Source organism: Lacerta agilis, chromosome 1, assembly GCF_009819535.1.
Source record: "Lacerta agilis isolate rLacAgi1 chromosome 1, rLacAgi1.pri, whole genome shotgun sequence".
Lineage (NCBI taxonomy): Eukaryota > Metazoa > Chordata > Lepidosauria > Squamata > Lacertidae > Lacerta > Lacerta agilis.
Genome location: NC_046312.1, coordinates 131711463 through 131736770, shown reverse-complemented (window position 1 = coordinate 131736770; position 25308 = coordinate 131711463). Strand labels below are relative to the sequence as shown.

Genomic DNA, 25308 nt, shown 5'->3' with positions numbered 1-25308 from the left:
TTGCGCACCTTTCTCCTTCAACCCGCCACTGCAGATTGTTGAAGGCTCTCCAGGCGCTCCTAATAAGCATTCACTTAAGTCTCTGCAATAGTTCTGTCCTGCACCGATATTTTTTTAAGCAAAGAGGGTGATTTTGGTTGTCTTTGTTTAGAAAAGGCCCTCAGAGCTCGACAGTGGGGGTGGAGACACTCCTTCAGGTATACTGGGGCGAGGCTGATTAGGGCTTTGAAGGTCAGCACCAACACTTTGAATTGTGCTTGGAAACATACTGGGAGCCAATGTAGGTCTTTCAAGACTTGCATTGCAATAGTCTAGTTCCTCTGAGTAGAGGGAGTTTCAATACAATTTACTTTAACTCTAGATGTGGGTGAACCATTTAATATCTTAATCCATTTAAATTTTAAAACTGGAAATCTGTGACTTTTGCTGTGTTTAATAGCTTATTCATTCTTTAATGATACTTTAAGAAAGGTCCTTAATGATATTTTCTTCTCCCTAGGTTAATGAACAAGAACATTATTGTGAAATACGTCAACTAATTGTTCAGCATGAGGAAGAAATCAAAGAGTTGCACATTAAATTAAAGGAGCAACAACAGTTGCTACAAAAAATGGAAGTTACACACAAAGAAGAGATGCAGCGAGCAGAGGTACAATATTAACTACAGCAATAATTCAAGGGTCCTTTGCTGCTGCAAATACATAAGAAATAGGTCATTTGAAATAAGTGAACACAGGGAAGATTTTAAACTATTCTAAACCAATACAGTATCATTTAAAAAAAAAAACAATCTGTCAAATGTTCACAGTTATTTGCATATACAGTGGTACCTCGGGTTGCACACTTAATTCATTCCGGGGTGCCGTTTGCACCCTGAACAGTGCTCAACCCGGGCAGCGCTTTCGCGCATGCGCGAAAATGCAAGATCTCGCGAGATTGTGCGAGATCGCGCTTCTGCGCATGCGTGAACTGCACAGAACGCTTCTGCACATCCATGGACCGCACGGACATGCGCAGAAGCATCCGCGCTCCGTGTTTCACTTCCAGGTTTGCAGAGTACGCAACCCGAACATACTCAACACGGAGCATTCGCAACACGAGGTATGACTGTACAGTGGTACCTCGGGTTATGTACTTAATTGGTTCCGGGGTGCCATTCGCACCCCGAAAAGTACGTAACCCAACGTAGCAATATCACACATGCGTGAAACCGTGATAACACGCTTTGCACATGTGCTGACTGCGCAGAACGCTTCTGCACACGTGCAGACAGCGCACACAGTGAAAAACACTTCCAGGTTTGCAGAGTATGCAACCTGAAAATATGTAACCCAAAGTGGACATAACCCGAGGTATGACTGTAGAATCAGAAATGCAGAGTTGGAAGGAAATCTGAGGATCAACAAGTCCAACCTGCTGCAATGTAGGAATCTCAAACTAAAGCATCCATGACAGATGACCATCTAACCTTTGCATAAAAACCTTCAAATGAAGCAGAGTCAATCACTTTCCAAGGGATTCAGTCTCTGGAGCAGGGGAAAACAAACTTGCTCCATCTTCCATGTGACAATCTTTTAGTATTTGAAGATGGCTAGCATACCTCCTCTCGGTATTCTCTTGTCCAGGCTAAACATATGCAACTCCTCAACCTTTTCTCTTAAGGCTTGGTTTCTAGACCCTTGAACATCTTGGTTACCTGCCTCTGAACCCATTCCAGCTTATCAATATCCTTAAAGTGAGGTCCCCAGAATTGGACACAAGACCCCAGGTATGGTCTGACCAAGATAGAATAGAGTGGTACTATGACTTCCCTTGATCAGGACACTATACTTCTGTTGATATAGCCCAGAATAGCATTAGCTGGAGACATTTCTTCAGGTATACTGGGCTGAGGCTGTTTAGGGCTTTAAAGGTCAGCACCAACACTTTGAATTGTGCTTTGGAACGTATTGGGAGCCAATGTAGGTCTTTCAGGACTGGTGTTATATGGTCTTGGTGGCCATTCCTAGTCACCAGTCTAGCTGCTGCATTCTGGATTAGTTGTAGTTTCCGGGTCACCTTCAAAGGTAGCCCCACGTAGAGTGCATTGCAGTAGTCCAAGCGGGAGATAACTAGAGCATGCACCACTTTGGTGAAACAGTCTGCAGGCTGGTATGGTCTCAGCCTGTGTACCAGATGGAGCTAGTAAACAGCTGTCCTGGACACAGAATTGACCCATGCCTCCATTGACAGCTGTGAGTCCAAAATGACTCCCAGGCTGTTCACCTGGTCCTTCAGGGGCACAGTTACCCTATTCAGGACCAGGGAATCCCCTTCACCTGGCTGTCCTGTCCCCCAGAAACAGTATTTCTGTCTTACCGGGATTCAACCTCAATCCGTTAGCCACCATCCATCCTTCAACTGCCTCTAAACACTCACATAGCATGTTCACCGCCTTTACTGTTTCTGATTTAAATTGGAGGTAGAGCTGGATATCAACCACATACTGGTGAACACCCAGCCTCAACCCCCCGATTATCTCTCCCAGCAGCTTCATATAGATGTTAAAAAGGATGGGGGAAATGATGGAGTCCCAAGGAACTCCACAAGTGAGTGTCCAGATGTCTGAATCCTCATCCCTCAACACCACTTTCTGGACATGGCTCAGGGGAAAGTGGAACCATTGCATAACAGTGCCCCCAGCTCCCAATCCCCCTAAATGGTCCAAAAGGATACCATGGTTGATGGTATCAAAAGTGGTTGAGAGATCAAGCAGAACCAGGAAACTGCTTACACCTCTGAACCTAGCCTACCAAAGATTATTGACCAATGCAACCAAGGTGGTCTCAGTCACATGATAGGGCTGGAATCCCAGTTGGAAGAGATCCACATGGTCCGCATCTTCTGGGCGTGCTTGGAGCTCTTCAACGACCATCTGCTCAAAAAGCTTGCCTAGGAATGAATACTGGGTGATAACTGGACATAATGGCCAGGTCTAAAGATTTAATAACCACTTCTTTAAGGGGGTCCAGGAAGACTCCCTCACAGAGGGAAGCATTCACCACCCTACAGAGCCCATTGCCCAGCCTTGTCTGGCTTGCTTTTATGAGCCAGAATGGGCAAGGGTCCAGGAGACATGTGATCGGTTTCACTTGTCAAAGAAGCCTGTCCACATCCTTAGAGATAATTATTAATAAGCTGAATAAAGTTAGCTGTCTAGTAAAAGTCGCTATCATTGTGATTTGGGAAAGGTGCTTTAACATTAAATCGCAGTACCTCACTTGTCACCTTTTCTGGTTCCCACAGCAACATAATTCAGTGCCACGTGACATCCCTGGTGAAAGGATGTCCAGCTGGTAAAAGTGAGCCATAGGACTGCAAGTAATTGCAAGCAGGGTTATGGGTTTCAATTATTGTCTTTCTTGACTACAGGCTCTTCATAATCTTAAACTGGAAGCGTTAAGGCTAAGTTCAAATAACATACACACATCCCAGTTGGAACTGATGCAGACTAATCTGAGAAAAGAGAAAGAAACTGCCCTTGTGGAGTTGCGCGAGATGCTCAACGATAAACATGCTCAAGAAGTAGCAGTTCTACAAGGTCAATACCATTTTGAGCTGGAGCGTATTAAAGAACAGAGTGATAAGGAAAAGGAAGAAATGGCTGTGAAACATCTAGATGCCATGGGTAATCTACCTTGTAATTTTCAGCCAAAATATTGCAATCCATAGAATACTAGAGCAGACATTTTGATGTTTTATTTCAGTGCTGTTTGAGAGCAAAATGAATGTCAGTTTTAATCACAGCAGATAATACTTTGATTTAATAATGTACAGAGATTTAATAATGTAGAGATTATATAAAATTTAATGCTATAATTTAGAAGTACATAATGCTTTTTCACAAGAAATTTGCTGTAAGAAAAGCTTTGCACATTTCATGAAAAAACTTAAACTTTACAAAACAAAAAATCATTTGCAAATTATGTAAAAAGTCATTTTAATAAGCATAAATATGCAAAATCAGAATTGTTGTAAAAGGTGTGTCTGAGAGCCATTAAGAAAAAAGGAAGATGTGGGGAAGGTTATATGAAGTGTGGAAGTTAAGAGTAGATAATTTTTCTTGGATATTTTGAAATTGGTATTTTATGTTAGCTGACATGCCAAATATATTTATGCAGTGACAACAAATTTGATGTTTCAGATAAACAGAAGAAGGAAATAGCTCTGGAAATGGAGAAGACACAAACCCAGTTCTTAGAGGTATTGTGTATAATTTATTTTGTTTAAATATTTTCTTTTTAAAGCTACTGGATTTTTATATGATGAAAATTCTTTGATTTACATTACAGTTCCTCAGAATGATACACACACACACACACACCCTTTTTTAAAATAGGAATTGTGTGTACATGCTATCTTGCATGGCTAAATACCCAAATATGCTAATACAAATGCACTAAAAAACTATTGAGCATGCATCTTTAAAATAAGATCATAAAAGTGAATGTAAAGGCTAACCTAGTGGTGGCATCCAGTGCTCTTGCTGACTATTGTATGAAAACAATTAGCAGCTGCTAAAGAGATCATGAGATAACAGCAGAGATGTTAGTTTCCTTCTGAAAAAAGAGTTGCTTGAACACACATGGGCTGTTGGGTAGGTCCTGTCCAGGAAACCCACTTCATTTTTGCAAAGGTTCAGTGAGTAGCAGCTGGGACTGACAAGTAAATAAAGTTACAAGCATTTAAATTGGAAGAATGATTGTTCCTTTAATTTAAAAGGCTATGGATTTTTCAGGATACTGTGGCAGTTTTCAATGTTAGAAATCATTTTCTTTTAGAATCTTAAAAGAGGATGTTCATCAGATACAGACCTCAGTTTAAAAAACTTGCATGAAGAGTTATCTGTGAAACATCAGATTGAATTAAATGAGATGGAAAGAACCCTACGTGCAGAAATTGAAGAAGTAAAAGGAAAGTTGAAGAGTCTTTCTCTTGAAAAAGAGCAGGTTGAAAGTAGGTATTATATTCTGAGAAGAGTTGTTATCACTGCAATATACTTTTGTGCGCAAGAAGCAGTATTTCATCTACTGCCTCTAGAAAAATAGGTGCTTTCCCACTCTTGCCAATAGAATGACAGCTGCATCAATTATTGAGGTATGTTGCTATTAAAAACGAGAGGCAGGTAGGGGAAGTATTAGTCAGCTGCTAGAGGTCTGCGAAGCCACACTGTGCACTTCGGTTCATATCCAAGTCTTCTTCACCTTCCAAAAGTCTATGGCTACCCTCTATCCTCCTTTGTATTTTATTTCATTTAGCATTTTCCCACCTCTAGACTTCTTAAAAAGTATAGATTAGCAGTACTGACATCACTTCTGTCAACCAACTCTCATGATTTCTTTATTTAATGAAATTGTACTTGGCTTTTTGAGGAAACCCTCCACAGAGCAGCTTACTTTATTTTAAAATACAAATCCATTTCATGAAACCTTTTAAAACATATAGGTGGAACCAATAAACGACAATAACTTAAAAATTACCAATATAAAAAATAACACAATCATATCTCAGTTAACTATTTTCATCCTAACACCCCATCAAAACCTGTTGAGAAAAAGCTTTTTAAAAAATAAGAGATCAGGGGCCTGCCTAATTTCATTGAATTCTGTAATTACAAGAAGGCCAGGCCCTATTACATGTCTTTACTGGTGGGCACTGAACTTGGCCCTTTGTACTGGTTGTTAAGGTATAGGCAGAACTATATAGGTACAAGCAGTACTATTTCTCTAGAAAATGAGGTGCTGGAACTTACCTTGTTCTCTTACCATGGCAATGGTGCCCACCTGAGAGATGCTGGAACTGAGTTCCATTGAGTTTCAGCTAAAAAAAGCCCTGTGTACAAGTGGTCCTTTAAATAATCTGGTTCCAAGCTAGTCAGGGTTTTAATGGTAATAACAAGCACCCTGAATTAGATTCAGAAGTGCAGTGGTAAACAGTACAAATTATGCAAAAATCAGGGAAGCATATTGTGACTGCCTGGCTTTCACCAATACAGTAATGAGGTGACCATATTCTGTACCATTTGAAGATTCTGGACCATCTTCAAAGGCAGCTCTTTGTAAAGTGCATTTAGTAGACCAGTCTGTGACAGGTGAATGTATTACTGATTTACTGGGTAGGATTACAGTTGGTGTACCTGTCTAAGCTGGTAAAAAGCACTCTTTGCCACCTCAGCTTCCCCAGTCAGCAATGAATCATTTAGTGCCCCCGAACTATGAATGTGATTATTCAGGGGTGTGCAGTTCCTTGAAGCAGAAGTTGAACACCTCTTCCCAGAGTTAATGGTTCTCCCATCTTCTTTGGAGAACCAGTTTGGTGTAGCATTTAGAGTGTTGGAAATTGACCTGGGAAGCGAGTATTCAAATCACCACTCAGTCATGAAACTCACTGGGCCAGTCACTGGGCAGGACTCAGGAGTGAACTAATGAGCTCCATCAGTGGAAGCTCTGCACAAGAACTTGCACAATGGAACTTTTAACCTCTTTCCTTCCACCGCCCACACTGAAATTGGCTCATGTGGCTGGGGGGGTGAGGGTGGTATGTGTTGGAAGAGCCCCAAAACAACGCACAGGAGGAGAGGGGGCATCATTCTCTCTGGGAAGCCATAGTGCTTGTCATGACGGAATGGTCACCTTTGTGCAACATTGAATTCCTCCCAATGAGTCTTAGCCTAATCTACTTAATGGTTTGTTTGGTTTTAAGGATACAATGGAAAGAGGGAGAACTATGTACCACCTAAAGCTCCTTAGAGGAAAGGTGGAATATAAATGTTACAAATAATAAATTAAGCTTTGGCTTCTTTCTCCTTATCCATCTGAGACCAACCCTCCAGGAAGGACCAGAGTTACCAGGAGGATACCATGGTTGATGGTGTTAAATAGTTCTCTGTTTATTGTCCCTTGTGAATTATTTACCAGGGTGACCAAGACTGTTTCCATCCCATAACTTAGCCTTCTGCAATCACACTTTACACTGAATCCACATTTACCAAGGTTTTCAGTTCTTCTTTGTCCTTTAGTCTTTTTGATTTTGCTAGTCTTAATTACAATGTGTATCATCTTCTTCTCCTCTTTGTGACATGATGCTATCCTGTTTCTTAGATGACTTGCATCTTCTCTCCTCTTTGGATTTCCAGCCCTTGTCTCGCTGGGGTGGCTTGCAGGTCTTATGTTTTATCTCATATTCTTCTCACTCGCATTGATTTTCTGTTCAGAGCAAAATGACTTCAATGTATCACCCTCTCTAGTGTCCTTATTCGTTGTTTCTCATTCTTTGATTTTTGTGGTCCATCCAGAATGACTCTGAAATATAGTGGTGCCTCGCAAGACGAAATTAATTCGTTCTGCGAGTGCTGTCGTATAGCGAATTTTTCGTCTTGCGAAGCACCAACGGGGGAATAGCGGTTTGACAAAAAAAAAAAGGAATTTTTTTCGTCTTGTGAGACAGCCTTTCGCTAGCGAATGCCTTTCGTCTAGCGAGTTTTTCGTCTAGCGAGGCATTCGTCTAGCGAGGTACCACTGTAACATATTTTATATTCTAAACCTTTTCTCTTCTACACTTCTCTTTATCTTCTTTTAATACTCTTGTTTCTCAGGCATGTAAACCTGGGATACCATAAGTTTCCTTAATGCAGAACAAAAGAAAGGAAGTCTGTAATTGTAGACTCTCCTTAGTGGAATTCTACTCTTCTTTTGCTTCCCAGTTATTGGGAGACTAAGCCTGCAGTCTTATGCACCCTTACCTGGGAGTAAGCCCTATTGAACATAGTTAGACTTACTTCTGAGTAAACAGGCACACAAAGCTACTGGCTTGTTTAAGTTAAGCAGGTCTGGGTTTGATCAGTTCTTGGATGGGTGCCCATTTATGAACCACATATACAGGGTCTTGGGTTCCATGACGGAAGAAATTTGGGATATAAATGTTAAAATTAAAACAAAACTTGTAAAGATTGCATTGTAATTGCATTGTAATATCACCTCTTTTAGACAAAGTACAGCATCTGGCATTGCTTTGCTGATTTCACATTTCACATTATAATACTTTTTTGTCAGAAATATTGCTACAAATACTGTGAAATTTATTAGAAGACTTAACAGAATTGTACGTATGAAGTAGAATTTAAATTCACTGCTGACTGCAGACGTTTGGAGTGTTGTGATGCCAGAAACTGGTTTGAAGTGGTCATCTCACAAGTGGGGCTGTATCTCAAGTGTAGAGTGCATCTTTGTGTGCATTTTGACAGCTGATAAAGGGGTACAAATAAATAATAATAATAATAATAATAATAATAATAATAATAATAATAATAATAATTACTGCTATTATAACAGAACACAATGTTATTTTGTAGTGGAACATGATATCCTGAAAAACCAGTATGATCTGGCCATGAAAAAGCTGCAGGCTGAACATGAACAGAAGTTGGAAGATATGAAAGAGCAAAGCAAGAAACAAGAAGGAGAATTACAGCAGGAGGTAAATAAGCATATTTATATTGATTCTTTGCAAGGCTCTTTATGTTGATCAAGATCTGCCTGAATATGAGAGTGAAAAGGCAGAGTGGGAAACAGCAGATGATGAAATGGAGAGGATCTCCACAGGTGACTGGAGGACTGAAACAGGCAAAGGAGGGTGTTGGGATGCTGGAAGAGAGGGGTGGAATTATGGACAGAGATAATAAGAAACATCTGGAGATGGCAGTGATAGACGTAAGAGAGAAAGGATCTTCTGTGCAAGTTGAACACAGAAGAAAACACCATCAAGCTGCTGGCGATCTTTGGGAAAAGAATGGAAATACAGTGGTACATCAGGTTGCAGACACGATCCGTTCCGGGGTGCCATTTGCACCCCAAAAAGTCCACAACCCGAGCAACGATATCACGCATGCGTGAACTGTGCAGAATGCTTCTGTGCATGCGCAGACCATGCAAAATGCTTCTGCGCGTGCGCGGCGAAACCCAGAAGTAAACACTGAAAACATGAAAAAACGCAACCCACAGCGAACGTAACCAGAGGTATGACTGTAATAGAAATGGAAGGACTTTTTCTTTAAATTAAGATGGGAAAGTATGGCCAAGAGGAAATGGGACTGGAAAATATGGAATTGGGGAAGAAGAAGAAGAAGAAGAAGAAGAAGAAGAAGAAGAAGAAGAAGAAGCATCTTTTATTTATATCCCGCCCTCCCCGGCCGAGACTGGGCTCAGGGTGGCTAACATCAAATATATAACAATGGTATAAAATCAAACAATAGTTAAATTACCTCCTAAAACAAGTCAGGATCAAATTAAAATCTAATTAGATGGCTTTCCGCAGGATTAGGGTTGGGAACAGTAAATGTTCATCAGACCCAACTGTTTACGCTGTTCTTATATGGGCCTGTAAGAATGCTGTGAAGTCCTTATTTCTCTCATCTCTTTATTTTTTATGATTTCTAGCTTTTGTCTTTTTTGTAAACTCTTACTATACTTACGTTTTGTTCTGTTTTTTGATGTCCTCTACTCTGAGTTAATGAGGATACACAAAGGAAGGTGATGGGTGGATGATGTGTGAGATGCAGAGACGGGAAGATCTCCCAGAGTGGGAGGCTGTGGGACAAGGGATGAGATGCACCTCTCATAGAGGGCATTGCATTTTCCTTTCTTCCTCCCACTGTTTCTTTTTGTGTTCTTTCTTTATTGTATGCACATTTGTTTTCTCGTTTTCTTTCTATTTTTATTTGGGTTAGTTTGGCTTTTATTGTATTGTACAGTGGTACCTCTTTTTGAGTCTGCCCTGTTTAGGGTCCATTTCGCTGAACGTCCGCAGCAAACCCGGAAGTACTGGAACGGGTTACTTCTGGGTTTTCTGCACACGCGGAAGCGCTAAATCGCGCTTTGTCGAGCATCCTTTTTGTCGAGAGTCCGGGGCTCTGGAACAGATCCCGAACGCAAAAGGAGGTATGACTGTGTGTTGAAAAGTTTCAATAACAAAAAAGAGAAAGAACTCATTGGTGCACTTGAACCCTGTTGAAAGCAGATTGATGTCCCCATGCACCAGCTGATGCACAAGGAGTTTAATTCTGCTTGGTTCAGGTGTACAAACTAGTTCCTCACAGTGAACTAGTTGGTACACTGAAGCCCTGAAGAAAACTGGGAACTTTCTGCACATCGCCTGATAATGTCATAATGACATCAGCTGACTGACAAGTGGGTGGTCCATCTGTCAGGTGGGGGCCAAAAAGGTTCCCCATCCCATTTAAAATCTACCCGTCAGTTGCAAAAGATGTAGAGTTAAAATGAAAGAACAGGCAGCCTCTTAGCACATTCTAAGCCTAGAAATGTGTTTTAGTATCAGAAATAAACAAACCAAAGAGTCCTTTCACAGAGATAAGGTTAGCTTCCTAATTTCAACAACCTAATTTATAAAGTGGTTTTATTGTTGCTGCTGTTAAGAAATTCGGAGCCAGAAATTGGCCAAAAATTCCATCACTCCTGGTCTAGAAGATTTTGAAAACTTATAAAAAAATTAAAATTCATAGGTGTACTAACTTATTGTACCTCTTGTAGATAGAAAGCTAACGGTTTATGCAAGAAAAACTAAAGGCAGAGTCAGAAGAAGAAATCAAGCAACTTTGGTCTCAACTGGATAGTGCTCGGGCAAGTCGCCAAGAATTAAGTGGTATGTTTGAGGATTTGACATAGGAGCATTGTAACCTGTAACTTGCTTTCTGTTCATTTTTAAATTCTAGGGTCTGATTCTCTACCATTCAGTGAAGCATTTTATTTTACGCTATTAAGTAATGACATATAAAGGAACATATTTTACAACTTCTTAATGACTAATTAGCTGTGGAACTGTTAACGCATGTTTGTGAAACTCAGTTTTAATTTCAGGATTTAGGTTACTTTCTCATATTTGAGGATTGACATAATTTACATTTATCCTGTTCAAAAATAATATTAGTTTCTAAAAATATTTTTATTATTTCAAGTATACACAAAATATAACATACAGGCTAAATTTATGGCACAAATAATCCTGATGCCATTCATTATGAATCTTAACAATTAATTTGAAACATTAACTCAGTGATTTGTATTTATATAGTAGCTCTTGAATTATTATTTCCTCCTTTTTCCACTTCAGGTATGCTGTTTAAAGAATATAACATAATGATATATTGAGTAGTTAACATTCATAAATGAGCTTTAAGATTTGTAATACTAATCTTCAGACTTGGCAGTATTATATATTTACTTTCTTCATTTATATGCATTTAACCAGGCCAATATTAATAGACCCCAAGCCTTTTGGGTTTTTATGCAAATCTTGAAAAATGTAAATATAGGTGTTGTTGTTAGATGTCCAATTTTTCACACAGAATAAGCTTTCCTATCCTTCCCCTGCACCCCTGATGTGCTCTGGAGGGTCCCCCAAAACGTACATGATCAGACTGAGGACGGCAAGGGGAAGGAGATCAATTCCCATTACACAAGCAACCTCAGAACTTGTAATAAGTTCTATTCAAGTTAATAAAGTTCTTCTAGCATCCAAGGCACTTAAGGTCAAATGTTAAGCCTAGTGTTCTTAATAGCGTTGTCCTGTGTGTGATGTACTTCTTCAGAAGCTTGTTTTATTTTAATATATTTTATTAAAATAAGAGAGTATTATCTTGGTCTTCCACCAGAGTTGAAAGAACAGCTGCTTGCTCGCAATTCACACATGGAAGAAATGGAATACCTGAAGAAAGAGTTTCAACTTAAATGGATAAAAAGAAAAGTGAACATGAAAATGAACTGAACAATTAGACTTTATTTTGAACAGAAATTAAAGTCTGTGGAAGAAAACTACAGAGAGAATTAACCATGCTGCATCAGAGGCTGCGGGAAATGAAAGATTATTCCCTATTAGAGGTGGAGAACAGCCAAGATCTACATGTGGAATTTGGGTGATGCTAATAATTTAGTAACTTGATCTGTAGCATCAGATTTTTAAAGATCTGATTACTAAGTATTATATTGACAATAAGGGGGGATGTGTAATGAAAACTACAGTGATACCTTGGTTTACAAACTTAATGTGTTCCAGAAGTCCGTTCTTAAACCAAAGCATTCTTAAACCAAGGCGTGCTTTCCCATAGCAGCGGGGGGACTCAGTTTACAAATGGAGCACACTCAACAGGAAGCAGAACATGTTCTGCTTCCAAGGCAGAGTTCACAACCAAAATGCCTACTTCCGGGTTTGCAGCATTGTTAATCAACTTGTTCATAAACTAAGTGTTCTTAACCAAGGTACCACTTTATTTGTAATTGTAGTTTCCTCTGGCAGTCAGGACAGCTAGTCATGTTGGAGAACTTTACTGAAGCCCTCGGCTTGACTTGTGCTCCTGGCTAGGGGAGAACCTTTGTTATTACCACACTTTGATACTCAGGAGCATCTGGCAGCTGTAGAATGCAATAGATTTCTGTTTGTCACAGTTAGGATTGGGTTAGCTTGATTGTCATGTATCCATTTTTTTTTAAAGAGTTCATGTTGTTTTGAAGAGTCAAGAAAATTAGACCCTTTTATGCCTTTCACAACTTTGCCACTGACCAGCCTTTCAAGGAAGTGTTGTGCAATTGCCTGCCATCATGTTTTGTCTCTGGAAAGGCTATTATTTGTTACCAATGCTAATATTTATTACCAGGCAGACATTAGTTACCTAAGTTGGTTTTCACAAGCTCAGTCTTGCATTCTGTGAGCCACTTGTAAAATATTGGTTAGTTCACACCACTTGTAGAATGGGAATCCTTTGCTAATCCTGATTTAGATTGTTTTTTTCAAGAGGCAAACTGACAGTGTCTTTCATTTACTGTTTTTGTTTGTATTGATTCTAGTGAATGCTTATGATCTGTCTGCAGCTGCTTCAAGTTGAGGGTGGCTTAGGAAACATGTAGTACAGTGTTTTTCAACCTTTTTTGGGCAAAGGCACACTTGTTTCATAAAAAAAAAATCATGAGGCACACCACCATTAGAAAATGTTAAAAAATTTAACTCTGTGGCCTATATATAAAGTAATTTTTCAATTTTTCCCACGGCACACAGGCAACATCTCGCGGCACACTAGTGTGCCGCAGAACAGTGGTTGAAAAACACTGATGTAGTAGGTGTTTCTTACTGGGAACATGGCAGCATACAGCCAGTGTAAGATTACACCCTGTCCTCCAGCCTGTCAGCTGATGCCATCAGGGAGTTCAGTTGATAGGCGGGTGGGTGTGGTTTAAGGAAAATTCACTACCTCATGTTGTATTTCCAGTGGAAATTTAGGTGCCCTAAATGCTTACCGGTACATTTAACACGGGAGGCGCTGTGGGTTAAACCACAGAGCCTAGGGCTTGCCGATCAGAAGGTCGGCGGTTTGAATCCCCACGACAGGGTGAGCTCCCGTTGCTCAGTCCCTGCTCCTGCTCCTGCCAACCTAGCAGTTTGAAAGCATGTGAAAGTGCAAGTAAATAAATAGGTACTGCTCCAACGGAAAGGTAAACGGCATTCTGTGCGCTGCTCTGGTTCGCCATAAGCAGCTTAGTCATGCTGCCCACATGACCCGGAAGCTGTACGCTGGTTCCCTTGGCCAATAAAGTGAGCTGAGCGCCGCAACCCCAGAGTCGTTCGCAACTGGACCTAATGGTCAGGGGTCCCTTTACCTTTACTAAATGCTTAGAAACTAAAGAGAGAGCCTGTTGATAAAAGCTGATAATAGTTTTTGTGGGATTTGTATATTTAATTGGAATTTAAGATTTATTTAAGGTAAAATCCTGAATGACTGCAGAGTCCCAAACAGCTGTTTCTTCCCACACCAAAGCAGCTGTAGCTAGAGAGAACACAGAAAGCAGCTAAAACAGTGATTTTACTGTTTTCATGGGCAATGCAAAGCAACATGGTGCTGTGAATTTCTGTGGATTAGCCATGCATCATTCAGTACCTCTGTGAAGGCTGGAGCCTTCACTGTGGGACCTATCTGTGCCTGGCCTTCCCTGTCTGGGGAACATTTGGGAAGGCCTGAGCTGCATTATCCAGGCTATAGCATTACGGCAGGACTGCCTGCTGAACAATGGAAAATGCTTCTCCTGTAGCAAAATCTCTGCTAAGATGGCTTTCACCTGTGTGAGCTCCAGATCCTAATTGCAACCAATTAGAAAAGATCTGAGAGAGAGAGAGAGAGGGAGAGAGAGATGCACACCACAACTGTTAATGATGTGGTGGTGGGGAACCCTGAGGTTTATAACTAGTGTGATAGAGTTAAGTAAAGTGTGAACTGGCTTGCGTATGGATACATTAATCTTAATCTCATGATTGTGGTAACTGAAAAAAATGAATCCGTGGTCGTAGAAATGAATACCATTTCATGCTAACATTTTCTTACATGATTACATTACCATGTTTGCTTCTGTGTGACTTTAAATCACCCCCAAATTTACAGTTCAGTACATAGAACGATGGAGTTGGGTGATCTAGACTGACTGTCTGCTGCTGCAGGAAATCCACTGCTGTAGTATTCCTCAACCCAGCCTCTCCTTTAAAACAACTAATGTGGGAGAGTTCATCGCTTTCTGAGGCATTCTGTTCCACCACAGTTTATACCGTTAGGGTCTTCCAAATATTTCAGTGAAATAATCTTTCTTGTAATGTGAACCCCTTATTTTGGGTCCTACTCTGGAGCAATTCAAAACAAATGTGCTCCAGCATCTTATATGATAGTCATTTGAAGAAGGCTATCATATTGCCTAATAATCTATGAATCTCTTATTCATGCTAAACATACCCATTGTTAAATATAATGAAAACTACTTTATTACTTTATTAAATTATAATATAGTAAAGCATATATATATAATGCTGTAATAAAGTAATGCTTTAATAAAACATTACTTTATTAAAGTTATTAAGGCCATGTTACTTACTCTTTTGAAATTTCCCCCCCATACAGTTCATCTGCCATATTTTTAGAAGAGAAGACCGAAAAGGAGAGACATCTATTTGAGCAGTTAACTCAGCAACTGGAACGCCACAAGGTAATTTATGAGCTAGTAATAATAAGGCATATTTGGCTTGCCAGACAAAATGATCCTCCCCCACCTCCAACTCCATGTGCTGTTCTGGGGATTGTTGCTGAGGGCCACCAAAAAAGGCCTTAAGGGCAGCATGCAGCCCTTGGGATGTACACTGAGCCATCCTGCTGTAGTGGTCTAGAGCAGTGTTTTTCAACCACTGTTCCGCGGCACACTAGTGTGCCGCGAGTTGTTGCCTGGTGTGCCGTGGGAAAAATTGAAAAATTACTTTATATAGTCAATATAGGCACAGAGTTAAATTTTTTAACATTTTTTAACATTTTCTAATGGTGGTGTGCCTCGTGATTTTTTTCATGAAACAAGTGTGCCTTTGCCCAAAAAAGGTTGAAAAACACTGGTCTAGAGCACAGCTTTCCAAACTTTCATGTTGGTTTAATCACTTTTTAGTCATGCATCTTTTTGTGACACAGTAATTTAATTTTACTAGCAAATCAAAGGTTAAACTAACCCCTTTCCAGCCCTGGGAGGAGCGTGGGAATCATTTGCACGGCACACCTACACCCTGCAGCTGATATAATAACGTGTTGCAACACACAGTTTGGAAAGCGCTGGTCTAGAGTAAGTGTCACGACCCCTAAGTTCAGCAGTTGCTACAGTGAGCTAAGGTTCCAGATTGGGTTCCGCCTCCAGTCCTGATGCTGGTGTTGAAGGACAACTGATCCTGCTGCTGCCAGGAAGGGGACAACTGAACCAGTTGTAGAACCAAGCCAGAATCCTCATAAGTGCCTTCCCATGTGCTTAGAGAAACTACTGCTTCCCCCCTCCCTCTCTACCTCACCAGTCGAGGCTGTGGAATGCAGAAATGTGTCTTCAGGCCAGAGGGTGAAACCTTTTAAGATTACAGTGGTACCTCGCAAGACGAATGCCTCGCACAACGAAAAACTCGCTAGACGAAAGGGTTTTGCGATTTTTTAGGTGACTCGCAAGACGAATTTTTCTATGGGCGTGCTTCGCAAGATGAAATTTTCAATGCATTCCTATGGGAATTAAATTTCAATGCATTCCTATGGGAAACCGTGCTTCGCAAGACGAATTTTTCGCAATACGAAACGACTCACGGAACGAATTAATTTCATCTTGCGTGGCACCACTGTATAGACAGAGGCTTTGAGATTACATTTGAGATTGCTGCATCACACTGTTGACTCACGTTAAGCTTGTCTACTAAGACCCCTAGATCCTTTTCACACATACTGCTAGTAAGGCAGGTGTCCCCATCTTATATTCGTGCAGCTGGCTCTTCCTGTCTAAGTGCAGAACCTTACATTTGTCCCTATTGAAATTTATCTTGTTGGTTTGGGCTCAGTTCTTCAATCTGTTAAGGTCATTTGGAATCCCACTTCTGTCTTCTGCAGCATTAGCTGCTCCTACCAGTTTGGTGTCATCTGCAGATTTGATGAGCATCCCCTCAATTCCTTCATCCAAGTCATTTATAAAAACATTGAACAACAATGTGCCTAGGACAGAACCCTGTGGCACCTCACTTTTGTCCAGGATGATGAAGAACCATTAATGAGCACTCTATGGGTTTGATAATTCATCCAGCTACAAATCCTAACAGTTACCTCAATCAACCCACATTTTACCAGCTTCGTCTCAAGAATATCATAGGGGACTTCACCAGAAGCTTCACTGAAATAAAAATACACTATATCCACAGCATTGCCTCAATCCACCAAGTTTTTAACTCCATCAAAAAAAGAAATGAGATTTGTCTGACATGGCTGGGATTTTGGGAAACCCAGGCTGGGTCTTAGTAATCACCACATCCTTTTCTAAGTGCCCACAGACCAACTGTTGCATTATCTGTTCCAGGACCATTCCTGGTATTGATGTCAAGCTCACTGGTCAGTAGTTACCTGGGTCTTCCCCCTCCCCCACACCTTTTGAAGATGCGGATAACATTTGCCTGCCTCCAGTCTGCAGGGACTTCACCTGTTCGCCAAGAATTCTCAAAGATTAGAGGCTCTTGGGTGCAACTCATCAGGCCCTGCAGATTTGAGTTCATTTAAAGTAGCTAGGTGTTCCCTTACCACCTTTTTTCCTATCTTGGGCTGCAGCTCTCTCCTTGCATTATTTATTCTGTTATCACCAGGTTGAGCACTGCTTTCCTTTTGGGTGAAGACAGGGGCAAAGTAGGTGTCTTAACAGTTCCTCCCTGTTGTTGAGAATCAGGTACAAGATAGATGATCCCCTTGTAGCTTCCTTCACCTTCAGGAAAATGAAATTGTCTATGAGGCAACTGAGGAATTTGTTGGACCTTATATTGTTGCCAGAGTTCTTGTTCCAATAGATATTGGGGTAGTTGAAGTCTCCCATGACTACTTTGGAATGTTTGGCTATCTGCTCTAGGAAGGCATCATCAAGTCTTCTGTCTGGCTTGGAGGTCTATATAGCTAGGGCTGGCCCTCCCATGAGGTAAGGTGAGGTGTTCCATTCATCCTAATGGACCAGTCTCCATAGCATAGTAGTGTTGCTGTTGCAGTCCACCTTGGGTAAGGCTGCAACCCATTTGTGGATATCAATGCACATGAAGACCAGTGCTACTTATTGCGTATGATCAATTCTAATTCTGTTTATCAATACATTAACATTCAGTTTTCCATCCTGATTGTGGCTGTACTAGAAACTCTAAGGCAGATCTACTTGTTGCATTTTATTGCTGATGACCGCCAGAGGGCTGTGAACAATTTGCTCCATGTAAACTGCTTGTGCTAATTTTAGTTGTTGGCATCTGTCTGTCTCAAGAGACAATTGAGGGCACCTCTGGCGTGAAGTCAAACTGCTGCGTTAGCAGCACTGAAGTAACCTCCTTGGGGCACAAGCCTGGGCAGGTGTATGGAGGTTCTAGGCTGTCTAGACGACAAATCCCTCCTTGGCCTCACTGATGCGGGCCAAAGGAAAGCAGAGCAAAACATTTGCCACCAGCTTGGCTGCAGGAGTTGTTGGAAGGAGGCGTACAAGGTGCCATCCAACTGCCTTAGGGCTGCACTTTGGATTTGTGCAGGATTACTGCTTAGCCTTTTCTTCTTGTGAAGTATAGTTTAGTAAAACAAGTGTTTTGCATGAAAAATTTAAAATGGATACGTTTCATAAATCTTACCATTGTTTTTCTTCTGCATGTTGGCTTCAGGAAGAACTCTCTGTTTACGGTTGCATTTGGATAATAAACACAGAAGTGAGGTAGAGTTATTAAGGTCTTCGCTCACACTTCAGTATGAAGAGAGCCTAAAGAAGATGAGGGATGGATCTTTCAGATAGATTCACTTCTGAAATGGAGCAGCTGAAAAGAAAACATTGTTTAAGTCTTGAACAGCTCCGTGCCAGAATGTCAGAAGAGCACCTCAGAGGTAAGAAGTTGCAGGTCATAAGAATAACATGCAATTTTTAATTTCCAAAATTACATTTATATGGAAAATGCTAGTTCAGTGTTCTAAACCAGTGAAATACATTGCTTTACTACAGTGCTCAGGCTATCACTTTCTAAGAATGGCTTTAGTTGATTTTACCCTGTGAAACTAATATAAGGCACTCCTAGCCACAGAGGCCACCTATGCGTCAGTTTGATTAAGGATGGTTCAAGGAGTTCCCCTGAACACGAACCTGCTCCTTCAGAGGGAGTGCAATCACCTTGCCTATCTCCTCTATCTGAGAACGTTCACCACAAAGGCTCTCCCTCCCCAGGATTCATTAGCCTTCACCAGCCTTCTTCAGTCCACCACTGCATGCAGGCACCTGTCGTGGTCTTCCTGAATCAGATGTAACAGAAGAAATAGAGCTGGGTATCATCAGCATACTGATACACCTTGACCTCAAACTCCTAGTGACTGCTCCCAAAGGCTTCATATAGCTGGAGACAAAATAGAGACCTGTGCAGATGTTTAAAATAACTTTTGTTAAAAAAAACCAGAAGCCTTTTTTGTTAGGCAATGTAGCACAGGAATTGCCAAAAGAGCGGAAGAAGTTATTCGTGTATTCTACAACGGCGGCTAGGATTCCAGTAGCTCAAAAATGGAAAGATGACACGATACCAACAAAAGAAGAACGGCAAGTCAAACTTACAGAATACAGTACACAGAAATGGCGGAACTCACAGGAAGACTCAGAGACAATGACATTGAAGACTTTAAAAAAAACTGGGAACCATTCATGTGTATCTACAGAAATATTGTAAAGAAATGGACTCACTAGCAGGGTTTGAGTAAACACAACTAAGAAAACAAGTGTAAAGGTTAAGAAGCAACAATATGGAAATCGGTGTAAGATGTAACTTGAAAGAAAATTTGGTATAAAATGATAAGAATATAAGAGCATTTAGCTAAAAGATCAGAAAAATAAGACAAAAATTAAGCAGGAAGTAGCAGATATTTAAAAAACCAGAGGAGAAGTTGAGGGAAGTCACGGAGTGGGGTGGGGAAGTTTCATTTTCTTTATTTTTTTCTCTTTATATGGTAAATGTGTTGAATATTAAATTGTAAAATCTAATAAACATTTATTAAAAAAATAATAAAAAGAGACCTGTGTGATCCCGTAGCATAACTGCCATGGGCCAGAGGCACAGCTTCCAGTGCTGGGGACACACCCCGGCAATTAGGAATGGAATCCCTGTAACAGCAGTGTTAATAATCTTCTAATAGTGTTAATATTCTAATCTAAACTAAGATTATAGCAATGAAACACTAAATATGTCTTGTTCAGTATTTTGTTATAATATTGGTTTTCTTCCATTGCAATTATGAAAACTAATGAAAAAATATTTTAAACTTTTATTATTTTCAGAAATTGCTAAACTTGGTCTACAAAGTGCTCTAGATGCTGCACGTCAAGTAGAAGTGGAAGTGGCTGAGCGATGCTTGGCACTAGAAAATGAGTACAAAGCTAAACCTGTTCTTCAGGTTGAGACCCAAAAAGAAGACATAGAAGAATTGAGGAAAGAAAATACAAAATTAAAGGAAATTAGTGTGTGTCAAGAAATGCATTGGAAGGAGGAGCTGGAGCAGGTAAGATATGGAGGGATGTTGAAATATTGTGTTTCTGCGAAATAATTAAGGATTTTAATTAATAATATGTGTATAAACAATTTTTCAAAATAAGACAAAATAAATTATGTTCTACATTATATTTTCAAAAATAATTGTTCACTTGGACACTTCTTAAGATATTGTAACTAAATTTGGCACAGTAGTTCCTGAGATCAAGGAACAGGGTTTTGATTTGATTTGTTTTGTTTTGTTTTGTTTTGTTTTGTTTTGTTTTGTTTTGTTTTGTTTTGCTGTTCACAATTAAGGGGAAATAATCTGTTGGATCCCCTTCTTCTGATGACCTCATTGGCAGATGCAAAATGTCTCCAATTGATAAAGCCTAACAAATGAGCAGACTGGGGGCCAGCTGACTCCTCTCAATGTCTTCCAATGGATCATTGGTATTGAAAGCTGCTGAGGTAGCACTCACTTGCCAAAGGAGCCATGGTCCTAGAGAGGAAAAATTAAGAGCTAAAACAGCAGGCTAGACAGAAGTAGGCCTATGCTTTGACTTGGAAACTAGGATGATCAAGGGTCTAGAAGCCAAGCCTTATGAGGAATGGTTGAAGGAGCCAGATATGTTTAGCCTAGAAAAGAGGAGACTGAGAGGAGATATGACAGCCATCTTCAAATATCTGAAGGGCTGTCACATGGAAGATGGAGCAAGCTTGTTTTCTCCTGCTCTGGAAGGTAGGACTCAAACCAATGACTTCAAGTTACAAGAAAGGAGATTCCAACTAAACATACGGAAACACTTTCTGACAGTAAGAGCTGTTTGACAGTGGAACGGTTTCCATTAGAAGGTTATGAATTCTCCTTCCTTGGAGGTTTTTAAGCAGAGGTTGGATAGCCATCTGTCATGGATGCTTGAGCTGAGATTCCTGCATTGCAGGGAGTTGGACTAGGTGACCCTTGAGATCCATTCCAACTCTATGCTTCTATTATTCTACCCTCATCCATAGAAGACAGGTGTCTTGCGAAAAGATATATCCAAGTGGGGGATGCAACAAAATGCTGCTTCTATTCAAGGTTTCAGCCATTTCACACCTCCCCAAACCTTCAGCTGCATTCTGTACACTCATTGGGCTTTTTGAGCAGGATTGTACCTTGAAATCTGGGATTTCTCCATACAATCCATATGGGCAGTTCTCATTTCTGGGAACATTTGAAAATTCTATCCCCTTTAGAATTTTGTCTGCATTGGTTTAATTTAAAAAGAGACTTTATGGATCACGTTATGCTGCATTCAGTGCAGTCCCATACATGTCTACTCAGAAGTAAGTCCTGTTGACATAAATGGGACATACTCCCAGTTAGTTGGATATTGGATTAGTGTCTAATTTACTGGTACTTTCTATATTTGCTTTCCCCTGTATTAGCTTTCAGCAATCCATGTGCACTAGAAAATTGCTGAAAGGCTAAAATGTATAAAGTTAAAATGTATCTTGGGCTACAATCCTGTGCACATTTATGTGAGGGTAAGCCCCATAGAAAACAGTGGGATTGTTCTGAGCAAATGTTTAGATTATAGTGCATGTTCATTTCTTAATATTATATAAAATAAGATATTTTGAATAAAGTTACTAAAAATGCAGCAGATTGGTAGTTCATAATATAAATTCAAGCAATTTGATACTCAGAGTTTATATGATTGAAACTTCAATTGATTTTTTTTTATTCACAGATTAAATGCAAACTCATTGAAGATCATGCAAATGAATTACGCAAAGCTAGAGAGGAGTTGCAGGAAATGGAACAGACTCATAAAACAAAAGCTGAAGAATGGAAACGAGAACAGGAGGAATTGAGAAGAAAGGCTGAAGAGAAACTATCATTGTTGCGTAAAGAGCTTGAAAGCAAGGCAGAATATGAGAAGCAAGCCTTGCAAAAGCAGTCCGAATTTCGTGAAGCTGAAATGATTTGGCTTCAGCAGCAGCAGGCTGCTAGAATTGTAGAACTGGAGAAATCCTTAAAGGAGCAGCAGAATAGCGTCCGGCAGCTGGAGGACAGTTTAGTAAATGCACAGAAGACTTTGGCTCAATATGACAGTGAACTAACTTCCACCAAGACCCTCATGGCTGAAGAGTTAGGAAAAGCCCAAGAAGTGTTACAAGAAGAATGGAAAGCTAAACTTAAAGATGCACAGAGCAGGTTTGTAATTTACTATATTATCATTGTGATTATGATTTAAAACATTTCTTACCAGCTCTTCATTACAGAACAATTTCAGAGTAGGTTATTAAAAGTTTCAAATGCACAATATAGTTATTAAAAATGTCAGGTAAATTTCAAACAGCTAACTGAAAACATCAATACTGACATCAAATTCCACTAAAAGTGGGTATGTCTATACAGGAGAAGGTATTCTTTGAAGTATCCCAGCCCCAAGTTGTACAGGGCTATGTAAGTCCGTACATAATCAAGGTGTAATAAAAGACTGGGAAGGACAGGCAAACATTTCTTTGTTTATGAATTACAATTAAAATGTAATTTCCCTGTCTCATGGATGCTCAGAGCCTTCTTTTGAAAAGAAGTGGGCAGAAGACCCAAATTGAAAGGGTTTGTATGGAGGTGAACCAGGTTTCCTGTTTCAGAAACCAGTTGGGGGGGCAGGGCAGGGAATGGTCCTGTGGGTGTTGAGTTGAGAAGGGAAATCACTTAGGATTCATAATACAGTCTTCCTTAGGAGAAAGCTGGTGTTATTTTATTCTTTAGAGATGTGTGTTTCAGCAGACTTGCCTTATTAATACTTGCTCCTAATGTCTGACAGATACCTTCTCATATGGAAATGTGTGTTTTTAAGCCAAGACACTTCCCGTTTTCTTTTGGTAAAGCCCAGACACTAAGGTCCAGTGCTGAGGGCCTTCTGGCAGTTCCCTCACTGTGAGAAGTGAGGTTACAGGGAACCAGGCAGAGGTCCTTTTTGGTAGTGGCGCCCGCCCTGTGGAACACCCTCCCATCAAATATCAAGAGAATAAACAACTATCCCGACTTAGAAGACATCTGTAGGCAGCCCTGTTTAGGGAAGTTTTTAATGTTTAATGCTGTGTCATGTTTTTAATATTTGGTTGGGAGCCACCCAGAGTGGCTGGGGAAACCCAGCCAGATGGGTGGTGTATAAATAATAATTATTGTTGTTGTTGTTGTTGTTGTTGTAATGTTTTTTTTTTACTTCCTTGTAAAATCTAGATTGGTGGAAGAGCATGAAGCTATTACTAAAAAAATCACAAGGGAACATGAGATTCTCTTTCAGGAGCTGAGGGAAAAACACTTTGAGGAGCTCAATCTCCAAAGGGCAGAATTGCAGCATAAGCATAAGGAGCATATTTCGTCCCTGACATCCATTCTACAGACAAAGCACCAAGCTGACATTGAAACTCTCAAGTCTGTATTTGAGAGAAAGCAGCAGGCACTAGAAACTCAGATAGCAGACATGCAGAATAATCATCAAGCACAAATTACGGAACTGGAGACTAAGCATTTATCAAATTTGGATTCTCTAGAGTCTACATATATATCTGAAATTCAGCTCCTGCAAGATGAGCACAGGCAAGCTCTTGAAGATTTGTGGGTAGATTTCAGAGACCAGTTGCTTCAGAAAGATAAGGAAAATCAAATGTTTTTGGCTCAAGTAGATGAGATGAAACTTCAACATGTTGAAGAGCTGCAGATTTGCCAAGACAATCTGAAAATAGAGTTGACTACAGTTCAGATGGGAAAACTTAAAACAATGGCAGGAGAACTAGAAGAAGCACATAACGTGAGTGAGGCTAACCATTAACTACTCTTGGGTTTCAGTTCTGGGTTTTAGTGATGCAGGTTGAACCAGATGTCACAGGTGCTACAGACTTCCGGTGTCCTTTTTCCTTGCACATATGGATTCCCCCCTACTTCTTGATTTGTAATAGCTATATAGTAGTTTACTGTGTTTTCTGAATCTATCAAACTATGGTTAATCCTATCCACAGTTTCTCTGCACTACAACAGAAGCATACTTTCAGATGAATTTCTGGCGCTTGAATGTAAACTGTTGTAGGCAGCAAATATAGTTTATCCATTCTGGACACCACAGCAAAGTAGATTTACTGTGGAAGGGGAGGAGGGAGCCAGCAAGTGAGGAGGGAGCATGTTGGTGATAATGGGCATCCCTGCCTTGTTCCTTTAGTGATTTCGATGTTTTCTGATACTACGTTGTTTACTATCAATTTTGCTCTCTGTTCTGTGTAAATTGCTTTGATACTTCTTAACAATCTCTCTCCAATATCCATCATTTCCAGATTTTTTAGCATAAAGTCCCATGAAACATTATCGAATGCTTTTTCAGCGTCGATAAACATCATTACCGCCTGTTTTTCATTCCTGACAGACAGATATTCCAGTATATTTATCACATTTCTAACGTTATCTTTTAACTGTCTGCCAGGAAGAAAGCCGGCTTGATCTTCATGTATAATTTTTTTTAACGCTTTTTTCATTCGATTTGCTAGAAGATATTTTGCTTTTCTTAGAACAGATTACCTAATTAGTTCTGATAAAACTTTGTAAGCAAGTGCAGCAAAGGTGCCAAAGGCGGTTTCCCTCCCAGGGTAGATAGCTGTGGAGGGGGAACTTGTTATTTAGATCATGATACAGAAGGAAAGACTTGATCCCTCCCTCCCTCCATCTATTTTCTTTTAACCATTAAAGGCAATTCATGCATTTGACATCTCTCTAATTTGACCCTTGCTGGGAAAACATATGATATACAAATTTTCTTTTTCTGGGGTTAGTCAAATAAGCCAGTCTGTGGGACCAGCTATTGGAACTGACTCACTCCAAGGACTATACTAGCATTAATTACTAAATTGCATATCAAAGGTTTTAGATATTTCATTCCTTATCCAGGTGTGAAAGACATAGATATGATTACATTCTAAGGTAAACTAGTCTGCAAGTTTCTAGAAAAACAATTTTTGGACCAATTCTGAATTTGTTTTATCAATGCCCAATCTGAAGGTCTTTGAAATTTAAGTACTGATAGTATAGAGGAATTCACAAAAATACTTACTAATATAAAATTTCAGTGAGGCTTAGATACCTAGCTGTTTTTTATTTCTCTACTTTGCTCTCTAGCATAACGGAACAGGGTTAGCATGGGGCAATTGCAGAAAGTAGAGATTGTA

The 25308-nt window shown here is 40.1% G+C and overlaps 2 protein-coding genes across 3 annotated transcripts; both read left to right on the top strand.

Moving 5' to 3' along the window:
• Nucleotides 1-549: 549 nt before the first annotated feature.
• Nucleotides 550-8602, top strand: LOC117059846 (pericentrin-like). 2 transcript variants are annotated; one of them, XM_033171716.1, is made up of 5 exons: nt 550-649; nt 3412-3667; nt 4175-4242; nt 4821-4995; nt 8390-8602. In XM_033171716.1, the coding sequence occupies exons 1-5, from the start codon at nt 611-613 to the stop codon at nt 8560-8562; spliced, it is 711 nt and encodes a 236-aa protein (XP_033027607.1). In that variant the 5' UTR covers nt 550-610; the 3' UTR covers nt 8563-8602. The 2 variants fall into 2 exon arrangements, with proteins under 2 accessions (XP_033027607.1, XP_033027615.1); XM_033171724.1 differs by having other exon boundaries at nt 4184-4242; nt 8390-8601.
• A 1974-nt stretch (nt 8603-10576) lies between these two features.
• LOC117059838 (pericentrin-like) lies at nt 10577-23942 on the top strand. The gene is made up of 7 exons (XM_033171704.1): nt 10577-10695; nt 11705-11965; nt 14984-15068; nt 18259-18475; nt 19905-20125; nt 21831-22297; nt 23336-23942. Exons 4-7 carry the CDS (start codon nt 18370-18372, stop codon nt 23925-23927), a joined length of 1386 nt encoding a protein of 461 aa, XP_033027595.1. The 5' UTR covers nt 10577-10695; nt 11705-11965; nt 14984-15068; nt 18259-18369; the 3' UTR covers nt 23928-23942.
• The last annotated feature ends 1366 nt before the right edge of the window (nt 23943-25308 follow it).